Source organism: Maylandia zebra, linkage group LG8, assembly GCF_041146795.1.
Source record: "Maylandia zebra isolate NMK-2024a linkage group LG8, Mzebra_GT3a, whole genome shotgun sequence".
Classification (NCBI taxonomy): domain Eukaryota; kingdom Metazoa; phylum Chordata; class Actinopteri; order Cichliformes; family Cichlidae; genus Maylandia; species Maylandia zebra.
Window position 1 is genome coordinate 7802630 of NC_135174.1, and position 11788 is coordinate 7814417.

Consider the following 11788-nt stretch of genomic DNA (forward strand, 5'->3'; position numbering starts at 1 on the left):
CATCTACGTTAACCCCGGTATGTACGTCACTTCCTTTATTTCCGAGTCCTCAAAGAGAGAAGTTGAAGTCCATTTTTAAATAAACACACACTCGCGCAATATATATCTATATATAGATATATATAGATATATAAATATATAAAGATAAAGATATAAAGATATAAAAGCAAGTGTGTTTCAATACTACCAGCAAATCTGGTAGCTGGCCCTTTAAGAATTCAACGGTCGGTTCTCTAAACCTCCTTGCGGTCTGTTCTGTTCTTACGATCTCGCGATAGCCTCACCTCAGTGGCGGCTGTGTGGCCCCCTGTCTTAGTCCGGACGGAGTTGTTTCTGACGTTTGAATGAAATACAGTGCAAATTACCTCCACGTTGGACCCAGGAAATAATGGCTTCAGCCTTGGAGCAGTTTGTGAACAATGTGCGGCAGCTTTCCGCTCAAGGTAGGGTTGATAAACTCATTAGAGTCTGAAGTATTAGCTAGTTAGCTAGCATATGCTATCCAATGCCTTGCCGATAGCTAGGCAGTCAAACTGGTCAGAGGCTTCTTTTTGCTTTATCATGTAAACACATCGCTAAAACGACCTTATGTCGCTGTAGTTCCTATGTAAACTACCACGAGAAGATGCGGTATTACACAAGGACCCGAAGGATAACTGCATAACGTGCATGTCATCAAACTAGATGTGAAAATTATACTTTTTGTTTTTGATCTAGAAAATAATTTCTGGGGACTGCCTACCGGTAGTCCCGCCCTAGCCTCATATAATTGGCTAGCGGACTGAATTGGCAAATATTATTGGCTCGAAGTCATCTGTCAATCCTGCTCGCATTACCTCTGTTGCAAGGCCTTGACAGGACACTTGGCCAGCCGATTTCAATTGAAATGCCCATCCGCAGCGCGGCGGTTATACACAGTTTTATGAGTCCGTGTGTCCTCTAGGTTTATAAAGAATAGCCTCTTTGGATTCGTAAACAAGAAAATTCCTATTTTATCCATAATTTGACCAATTAAACAACAAAGAAAATGTATCACTGTGCATTATTTCTCCTATCAACATACAACAACTTTACTGATAATAGTTGTAGTGGGGTTGTGGTCATACTGATTGTGTCTAGTCTTTGTAGCGTTTCCAGCTAAGATTTTGTCCATGTGCCCTCCTTGTGTGCTTTGCAATGTAATAACAACCTTGTGAAATAGAGACCTGATGACATTAAATCTCAGCATAACAACCTGATTTTATTCTACATCTGGTGGGCTGGTGTCAAAAATATAATCTGCACCTAGACCTGCAAAACAAGTTACCTTAAGCCTTTAGAAAGCCTTTTTAAAAGGTCGGTACAAAAAGTTAAGTGTGGTTAAATTTCTCAATGTTGACCTCAATTTCCCTTCATCCCTCCAGGCCAGATGACTCAGCTATGTGAGTTGATCAACAAAAGTGGGGAGCTGCTGGCCAAAAATCTGTCCCACCTGGACACGGTGCTGGGGGCCCTGGACATCCAGGAGCACTCCCTAGGTGTGCTGGCTGTGCTGTAAGTTTCCACTATAACTTTCTTCTGTCTCAGTTACCACATGACAAGAAATTTTTCTCATAAAGTTTTTTTCCCCTCTAACTGGTCTATTATTATTATCAGTATTATTAATATTAATTTTTTTTATTAGTTTACATTTTGGTGTTTCACTGCACTCTGCTTTCGTTCTGCTGTTCTTGGCCAAGATATTCTCCTAATGTTGTGTCTATTGAAGGTCACGTTGTACTTTTTGTGTTGGTTGAGGAAGAGGCGGTAGTTCTTTAGAGGAAGTCTCTTGGAAAAATGACAGAGCCAGCTCAGGATTTAGAGGAAAATGAGAGGAAAAGTTGACAGATAATAAGTTCCTGCATATAATGTTCTATTGAAAGGGAATAATCTCTCTCACTTCTTCAAATTGTTTCCTTTCTTTAAAATTTCCACACATTCTCTGCACTATAGCAAATCCTGCACAGACGTGACACTGCTAAAGGTTTTCTGTTGCCTTTACAACTGATAATAAATAACACAGAAATGAAAGCTATTATTTCCTGTTTACAAAATCAATCTCGCTTCTGCTTACCCAACATTGCGTCTGATCGATACATTTCCCTCCTTACTCAAAACTCAGCCCTTTAGCTCTAAATGATTTTTAAAAATTGGCAAACTAATGCTAAGTTTTGGCTAACCCCCCTTCCTTCCTTCCTTCTGCTTTTGCTCAAGATTTGTGAAGTTCTCCATGCCAAACATCCCTGACTTTGAGACGCTCTTCTCCCAAGTCCAGCTCTTCATCAGTACATGCAATGGGGAGCACATTAGATATGCAACAGACACTTGTAAGTCTCATTGTTCAGTGAACTTGTTTTGTGTCAAGTTTTTTTTTTTTTTTTCAATTTGTTTTTGTGATTGTTAAGACAGAAGCATTTCGTGTATGCGTTTCTAGCTGAGCTGTCATGAATCGCTACTTGTGTTCATATATTTTACACAAGGTTATATAAATTTTGTTGGTATCAGTCACAGCTTTGTATCAGTGGTTTGAAATCTGTTATGTGGATTTGTGGGATCTGGCAGAATCCACGTGGTTAATCATAACTCCTCTGTTTTCCTGCCACAGTTGCTGGTCTCTGCCACCAGTTGACAAACGCACTTGTAGAGCGGAAACAGGTAAGAATGTCTCTTTCTATCATTCTGAGCCTAATCCAACTAAGGCTACGTTCACACTGCAGGTCTTAATGCTCTATTCCGATTTTTTTGATCAAATCCGTTTTTGTTTTTTTTTTGCCTGCTTGTTCACACTACAAATAAAATGTGACAGCCAACGCGCTCTAGTGTGAACCCTCAAAGCGGCCCGCATGCGCAAAAGAAGACCTCACACACAACGCGCTCTGTTTAGACCCAGACCACACAGTATTGTTTGACTGATGGCCTTAATATAAAGACTTTATTCGGACTTTACGTTTCCCAATTTTTTTTAAGTTATAAAGTTATTTACATATGGCCTAATAATGATCCTTATTGCTGTTTTAGAAAGGAGCGGTGCTTCAAAGGATAGTTGCAGATTTCTGTCAGAATCTGCAGATTATACAGTACAAATAAAATATTCACGTTTCTCCAACGTTGTCTTCCCAACAGTTTCACTAACATCTACACTGGATGGCCAGGAAGCGTCCACGATGTCTTCTTGGGCGCTTCTCCGGCGCTGATAATAGGCGTCTGTCTTGTGTCAGTGATGTAAAAGACGGATTTAATGTGACATGACCGTTCAAACAGCAGTCGCTTTCTAAAACATCAGATATATATCGGATTCAGTACCACATACGAAAGTGACTCAGGTCAGGTTTGAAAATATCGGATTTGTGCTGTTCACACTGTCATACCATGATCGGAAATGGGTCGCATAGGGTAAAAAAAAAGGTTGGATTTGATGCGCTTTTGCCTGCAGTGTGAACGTAGCCTAAATAGTGATGTCGTTTAGGCTTGACAAAAGTAGGGCTATGTTGTAAAAGTGAATGCTTAACAAAAAAAAAGAACACAATTGCATTTTTAAATTTTATTTTTTGTAAGAGAACTGTTAAGATTTGTTCATGATACATCTCCCTAGAAGAAAATGCCTTCTGCATTCTCTGTCCCTCTGTAGATTATGCAGTATGTAATCCTGTTGCACTTGTGCCAAGCAGTTTGTTTTCATTCAGCCCGTGCAGTCTTTAATATCAGCGGAAAGAACAAAAAGCAGGCAGGCTTTCTGTATTTCCTGGTGCTTCTGTAATTCTTGGTTTTACACTTCATGAGTCTGACTAGTTTTTGGCTTCAGAACTTTTGTCTTCTGCCAGAGGCCACATGTTTTTAAACAGTGTGTATTTATCTGCAGGCTGCTGATTTAGTGACATCCACACAATTGTATCTCTTGAAGCTAAAGGGGTTAGGGCCTTTCCTGTCAGCAGTTCATTTGATATCACTCACCCTACGCGCCACCATTGCCATACCCTCGTCAGCATTTCCTACTGAATTAGATTGTGTTTGTGGGATCGGGTGCTTTCTTAAGGAGTTGGTATAAGAGTAATCCTTTCTAGTTGTTTATCATTGCTCGGATGGGCGTGAAGTGAATGCAATAACAGTAGTCCTTGTTGTGGTTCTTAGCTTCAATGAACAAGCAACCTGTTGCTGGTGCTAGCTATAACCTACAAGAATTACCACCAGCAGCTACAGTTCATGAGGGTGGATGAGAGACTCTGGAGAGTAATATTAAGGACTGCCACAACAGTAAGCCAGGTTGCAGCCACTGAACACTCAAAATAATGGCGAGGAGACTGCCAGCAGACAAATGTATACTTGGGTGTTGATATACCTGGATGGCCAAATCAAGTCTGTGCGTGGGGAAACACTGCAAGTGTATTTATCCGCGCTCTCACAAGCAGCAGGAGAGTCACATGACCCTGCTGTCTAATACAGCACCCAACCCCCCAACCCCTAAACTTCCTTCCACCTGAATGATCATGTTAGTGTTTATCTCCTAAATGCTGTGTGGCCTACATAGTGTGTGTGTTGCATTTACCTTGCAGCTAAAACCAATTTCCCCCCTTTGGTCAGAATGAAATGAGTCAGTCACAATCATTTTTCATCACAGGGCTCACATGAGTCATTTCATCACTAAGACAGCACTGAGTTTCAGCACCACAGTGGAGCATGTTTTCCTTTCCCTTCTTGATCTAAATATTTTAGCGTGTTCTTCAGGCCCTGACTGTTTCCAGCACATTTGGGTGTCTCAGGACGACTTTCAGCTTAGTAACTCACAATTTCTCCTCTTCTGACAGCCATTGAGGGGTGTCGTGGTCCTAAAACAGGCAATAGACAAAATGCAGATGAACACAAACCAACTTACCTCAGTTCACGCAGACCTGTGTCAGGTAAGTTCTTAGCATCATCCCAGTTGTAATCCCAGCACATCTCCTTTTCCATATGCAGTCTAAGCCACTTGTTCACCTCTTATATGTTCTTCTGCAGCTGTGTTTGTTAGCAAAGTGCTTCAAGCCAGCCCTGCCCTTTTTGGAGGTGGACATGATGGACATCTGCAAGGAGAACGGAGCCTACGACGCAAAGCACTTTTTATGTTACTACTACTATGGTGGCATGATCTACACGGGCCTCAAAAATTTTGAAAGAGCACTGTATTTTTATGAACAGGTACTGTCTTTACAGTCTTTTTGTTGCCTCCTGAATTTAAACGTTCTTTGCGGCATCACTGCACATGCTTTTGTTTTTAATTTTCTGTGACAGGCAATAACCACTCCAGCCATGGCAGTGAGCCACATCATGTTGGAAGCCTATAAAAAATACATCCTGGTGTCACTTATTCTCCACGGCAAAGTGCAGCAGTTGCCCAAATACACTTCACAAATAGTAGGGAGGTTCATCAAGGTAAGGATGCATGACGTGTGGGTGATATTTTTTTCTTTTTAGAGGTGTAGCCAAGAAGTGTCATTTTCTAAAATCACCAAAAAGTAGTGATAATAATAGTGTATTGATGCTCAGTAATGTATAGATTAACATTTAGGTTCATGCATGAAGAATCAGTGATACAGATCGACAGACTGGCTGTTAAAATGTTGTTTTTTTGCCTGCTAGGCTGAGTCTCAGTGGGAGGGTGAGCCATTCATTCTGTTAGCTAGAATGTGGAAAAGTTATTAAGCTGAATTTGATGAAACGTTATAGAAAAGTGGAGCTCGGGCAAAGGAAGAACTCACCAACATTTGTCTTTAAAGTTAAGATAAGAGCATCAGCATTGGTGTAGGCATCAGGGGTAGGATGTGAATGCACTTCAATTATTGGTTTACACTAATTGGAAAGTAAACACCTCTGAGCACCTAAAAGACTCAAAGATGAATCGTTACTTGGACAGAGTCAAAAGCACTGATTTCAATCAGATTTGATAAAAATACATCACACACGAGGTGAACACAAAGGCTCACCTGTCATTTTGCCTTTTATGTATCAGACAGCTGCTCACACAGAAAGTTTTTTTTTTTTTTTTCCCTTCTTCTCCCACACTGTGCAGCGCTGCTTTGTAGCCTCACGGCTCACTCACTTAACTGAACGCAGCAGAACAGAGTCTGTAAAAGCAAGCAGATCAAGATGTCAGTGTCACGCAGTAGCAATTTTCTTTATTTTCTTTATTTTTTTGTAAATCAAAAATTCACTGTGGGCTTTGAAAAGCAGCAAAATCTGCTCACAAAGTTTCTAAGTTTCAACAACAACTAATATTTGGAACAGTTGAATATTTATGTGCAGCTGTAGTGTGAGCCCATCAGGAAAAGCCACTTATTTATTTTGCTGCTACTGAGCTATCCGTCCATAATTGCGTTTGCTTTTTTCCTTTTTTTTCTTTTTTGTGCCTCAGCCCTTGAGCAACGCATACCACGAGTTGGCTCAGGTTTACACCACCAACAACCCGGCCGAGCTGCGCAGCCTGGTCAACAAACACAGCGAGACCTTCACACGAGACAACAACACAGGCCTGGTCAAACAGTGCCTCTCCTCTCTCTACAAGAAGAATATCCAGAGGCTAACAAAGGTGAGCTGTGTGTGTGTGTTTTCTATGTGATGTGTGATATTAACACACTCCCGATGCCTTCAAGAGATAAGCTTCACTGGGTAGCTTGTGCGACTTTACTTTAGGAAATATTCTGTTGTAAGAAGAGAGACGTCAAGAACGTAGAAATGTCTCTGTCGTCTCAAATCATCTGTGGCGCAGTTCATTAGAGGTCACGATAATCAAAATGAAAGGAAACACAGCCAAAACATGGGTGTGCCAAGACAGATGCTGACATCTGATAACTGGCTGTTGGCCCATCTTTGCTAAAACGACTAACAACAATGACTCTTGAGCTTTCAGTTTCCACCTGTTGGGTCATCTTGTTCACATTACCAAGAAGACTGAAGTTAGAGGGGCTGTGTGACCCATAAAACTTGAGTTTCACACTCCATACAGCCTATAGGTTAAATCCAGGCCCAGTGCTGTCTGGATATCACTTTAGGTTATCTTTTAGGTTCATGTTGCACATGCCAGCTCAAACAGACAGGCACAAATCCAAAGCACCAGCTAGCCAGACAATCCAGAGTACTGAGAGCTTCTTTACTGAGGTTAAAGAGACGTTCGTTGAGTTGTCAAGGGATTTATTTGAAACAAACTGGAGTTTAGATGGCGGGTTTTTGCCCATTCACTAGATCTGATATCGGTTTTTCCTCTGTGCGAACCCCACAGACCTTCCTGACACTGTCTTTGCAAGACATGGCGAGTCGAGTGCAGCTTTCAGGCCCGCAGGAAGCAGAGAAATACGTCTTACACATGGTGAGTTCTCCAGAGAGACCAAAGCACAAAAAATACAATCCAGTTGATGCTGATAGAAATCACGATATCCAACTTTACGTGTTTGTGAAATGGTTTGATATTTTTTTTAGCTATAGATGTATTACACAAGTCTTTTATCTGTTGTGTTGGACCGTTTTGGACTTGAAGGCCTTAACGACCATATAACAATAGTCTTTACACTGGATTTTCTGCATTCCCTCTTGTTTTCTTCTTTGCAGATTGAAGATGGTGAGATCTATGCTAGCATTAACCAAAAAGATGGTATGGTCTGCTTCCATGACAACCCTGAAAAATACAACAACCCAGCAATGCTCCACAAAATTGACCAAGAGGTGTGGAGGCTCAGATCTGTGTTCACTGTTCTTGTGCTTTGCATGGATTGTTTGCAGTTGCAATACACAAATCCTGCATGAATTTTTGAAAATGAGCACGTGTCTTTTTTTTCCTCTCTTTTCAGATGTTGAAATGTATACAGCTGGATGAGAAACTAAAGTCTATGGATCAGGAAATCACAGTAAACCCACAATTTGTGCAGAAGGTGAGGGGGGGCTCCAGCAGCACTGGAGTTGCTTTTTCTTATTTTGGCTTATGTGTGTATTTTTGGTAGAATGAGCCAGACTAAAGATGTTCTCCTGTCGGCGTGTATGTTGTCCAAAAAGTTCAAATTTTAAACTTTTTATTGAAGCAGAGGATAAGATGCTTAGAGGTTTAGAAACAGTGTGATCACTGTTTGTTGCACATGTGGCATGCCTGAGCAGATTGTGTTGCCAAGTCACATGGTGTCTTCAGTCACTGTTTCATGAAATCCATTGCTGGGCGTTTGATAAACACTGACTCTGTAATTCTCCCTTTTCAGTGTAACTGACATGCCGCTTGTTATGCAATATGCGATCATAAGGTTTCGCATTTCCATCCATAAAAACCAAAAACTATACCTGATTCAAATTATAGATCTCTCCCTTCAAGAACATTTCCAACTGTGCAAGTCAGAAAACAGTCCTAGCCTGGTTCTTCTTTTTCCCTTTTTAAAGATTGCCCCCTGGACGTCCTGTTTTGACCGCTTGCCCTTGTGTGTCTACATTTACACTATGGTGCTAAAACTTGCACAAATTTGCACATTGGCTTCCGTTTCAAACTAACCCAACCTTCCTTATGGAGGGTGGCGAGCCTTTGGCTGTAGACAAAAACCAAGACGCTGTTTTGGATGAAGAATCTGATCCAAGCTTATCAGGTCGGGAATGTGACCACAAGAATGCTTTCACTTTTAGTTTTTTGGGCCGTTTGTGGGGTCGTTCACCCTAAACTCAGGTGTAGGAGGCTTTCCCAGCTATAACAGCGTGAGAATTATTTTTCTTAACCAAATATTTATTAGTCCTTTATTTATCCAGGTAAAAAATCTCATTGAAATTAAAAATCTCATTTTCAAGAGAGACTTGGCATCATGGCAACAAAAGTCAAAATATACATACCACATAAGTATATAACATTTAGCAGCAGCGTACAAAGAACAATAATGTGCACGATTTCCATAGCCAGTAATAAAACGTAAAGCACAATGGTACACAGTATCCAACCTCTTTAGGTAGTGGGCAGGTGCATTCATAAAAAGCAGGTCACCATAATCCAATAAAGGTAAAAAAGTTGCATGAATCAAGTGTTTTCTCACTTGGAGGGAGAAACAGGATTGATTTCTAAAAAAGTAACCTAGTTTTAGTTTTAACTTTGACACAAGCCTTTGAATGTGAGTTTTAAATGACAAATTCTGATCTATAATGATCCCTAGATACTTGTAAGATGTGACCATTTCAATTTCAGTTCCTTGAATTGTTTTAATCTTAGGAGACGTAGCTAACAACTCTTTGCCATTTGAGAATAACATGAACTTGGATTTCTCTGGATTTAACACCAACTTAAGTTGAGTTAAATGGGACTGAACTACATCAAAGGCAGACTGCAGAAATTGCAGGGTTTGTGCTACTGAAGGGGGTGAACAATAAATAATTGTATCATCTGCATAAAGATGAAATGCTGCATTTGACAAATTATCACAAAGGTTGTTTATGTAAAGAGAAAATAGCAATGGCCCTAATATGGAGCCCTGCGGAACTCCTTTGGATACTGGGAGAAAAGAGGAAGAAGACCCAGCAGCATGGACACACTGTTTTCTTGCTGACAAGTAATTTGAAAACCAACTTACAGCATTTACAGATAGACTAAACAATATTGGTCTATTTAATAAAATATAGCATGGTCAACTGTATCAAAAGCCTTTGACAAGTCAAGAAAAGGAGCAGCACAGTATTTTTTGCAGTCCATTGAATCAACAATGTCATTAACCACTTTAATAGCAGCAGTCAGGCTCACTTTCTATCAAATTGTGAACCATTGTGCTAATAAAACACAAATTAATTTGTCAAATCTGGCTAAAGTTAATAGCAACCTGCCTTCCTTGCAGGCCTGCGTGGTTTTATATCAGTTTAATCTTACATATGACATACAAACGCTTATTTTCTACAGAAGCTAAATGGTTTGCACAGCTGTCTTCTTGCTTATAGTTCACCTCGTTTGTTTACACCTTTCCATCATTGAGAGGCGCTGCCTGGGCTAGTCGTACATTGTGACTCATTTTGTAATTTTGGCTGTAAATTTACTAAATAATTCTCAGCTTTCAAGAACTATTTGAATTTTCTCTCTGGTCCACAATGGTTGAGAACCAACAATAATGTGAAGTGCACATGGTAACATCTGCCTGTTCAGACAGTAGTACCTGGTGAATACTTTTATGCTGCCACAATACACCAGATATTGCTGTAAAGCTCGTCTTCCCTTCCTTCCAAAACAGTATTCAATTTTGTCTCAAGAACAAACGGTGATGGAGCTATCGACATTTAAAGTTAAGTGGCTTGGATTTTCAGTGCCAACAAACAAGGACAGCAACTTTTAAACGACCAGTCAAGTAGCTGCACACTTCCTAATTGTATATATCAGACCTTCCCAAAGTGTGGGGCCCGCCCCCTAGGGGAGGCGCGTTATGAAAAGGGGGAGAAAAAACCAAAACGCTTGGACACGGCTAGCACAGGGCCGCCACAGAAACACAAAGCAGGGAATGAAGCATAGTTGAATATGTTTCCAAACCAACTTCATTCTAAGCCGAACATTTTTCTGGTAAAACAAAGGGGGCCCAGCAAAAAATGTTTGGGAACCACTGGTATATATCAACACAAACTGGGGAAAAAGTCTAAGGAGTTAGTTCCCAGAATGGCAATACGCCCTACCATCAAGTAATATTGGGCATTGAGACCTGAACAAAACAATCACTCATTGTTGGTGGAAGTGCAGCAGAAACTGGTTTGCAGCAGTGGCTCCGCCTGATGTGTTCAGATAACAGTTTTGATGTTTTGTGTTGTTTTTGTTTTTTGTTTCCCCTTCAGAGTATGGGATCGCAGGAGGATGATGTCGGTAGCAAAACGTCTAGTTATTCCTGAGGGGCCTTGGATGGGGAGAGAACGCTGCAGCCACCCAACACGTTCTTCCCAGGATGAGTTGGATTTTTTTAAAAGAGGAAAAACAAACATTCTATCTCACATAAGGACATTGGTCAAGGAAAATCTAATTGTGTGGAATGATGATAAATTTGGTTATTCTTACTTCACAGTGTCTTAAGGATAACGTGAGATCCTTACAGAAAAAGGAGGAAAAAAAGAAAAAAAATTACAATTTTGTCAGTGTTTTATTTATCAATGTTCAGGTTGAAGCGCCACTGCTACATTAACAGAAATCACAATAATAAAAACTGGACTTATTTGTTCCAAACGTATGTGAAAAATCTCACTGTTTGTTTTGGTTCTGCTGCATGATGGCCGTGACTTTGAGGGCATTACGTACAAGGTCAAACATCTAAAATTGATGAAGAATGAATCTGATAAAATTCTGCATTTGTAAAGACTGCAAGCGATCGTTTCCCTCTCACTCCTGCCGGTTAGAATGTAGATATCATCAATAGTGAATCTGTACACATGGACATGCCCTTGACCAAAACTCGGCACAATGGAGGAGTCGTTCACAATCTGGTGCACTGTTTTGTTTTTCTTTTGTTTTGTTTTTCTTTTGTTTAGGGTTTTTGTTGTTGTTTTGGTTTTTTTTAGGTCGGATCCACTAGAGGTCGCTAGAGCACTGTACAGAAAACCGATTTGACAGCTTGTTATTACAAGAGGTGAAGTCAACAGATGAAACCAAACTGTCATGTAATTTTGGGAGCTTGAGCTTGGCGATTGTGGATCTGTTAATAATAAATTGTTTAAGAATATAGTTCTGGGTTTCATGCCTTTATGGAAAGATTCTCTTCGACACGGGCCCTGTGTTTCAATTCTCATCCATTCATGGACTGTCACTTTTTTTTTTCTTTTTTTTTTT

General features: G+C 40.4%; 1 protein-coding gene across 1 annotated transcript; it reads left to right on the forward strand.

The window, feature by feature from the left end:
* The first annotated feature begins 198 nt into the window (after positions 1-198).
* cops3 (COP9 signalosome subunit 3) lies at positions 199-11683 on the forward strand. The gene is made up of 12 exons (XM_076887253.1): positions 199-443; positions 1404-1533; positions 2233-2345; positions 2624-2673; positions 4821-4913; positions 5011-5190; positions 5284-5424; positions 6404-6577; positions 7268-7354; positions 7594-7707; positions 7833-7913; positions 10807-11683. Exons 1-12 carry the CDS (start codon positions 389-391, stop codon positions 10858-10860), a joined length of 1272 nt encoding a protein of 423 aa, XP_076743368.1. The 5' UTR covers positions 199-388; the 3' UTR covers positions 10861-11683.
* The last annotated feature ends 105 nt before the right edge of the window (positions 11684-11788 follow it).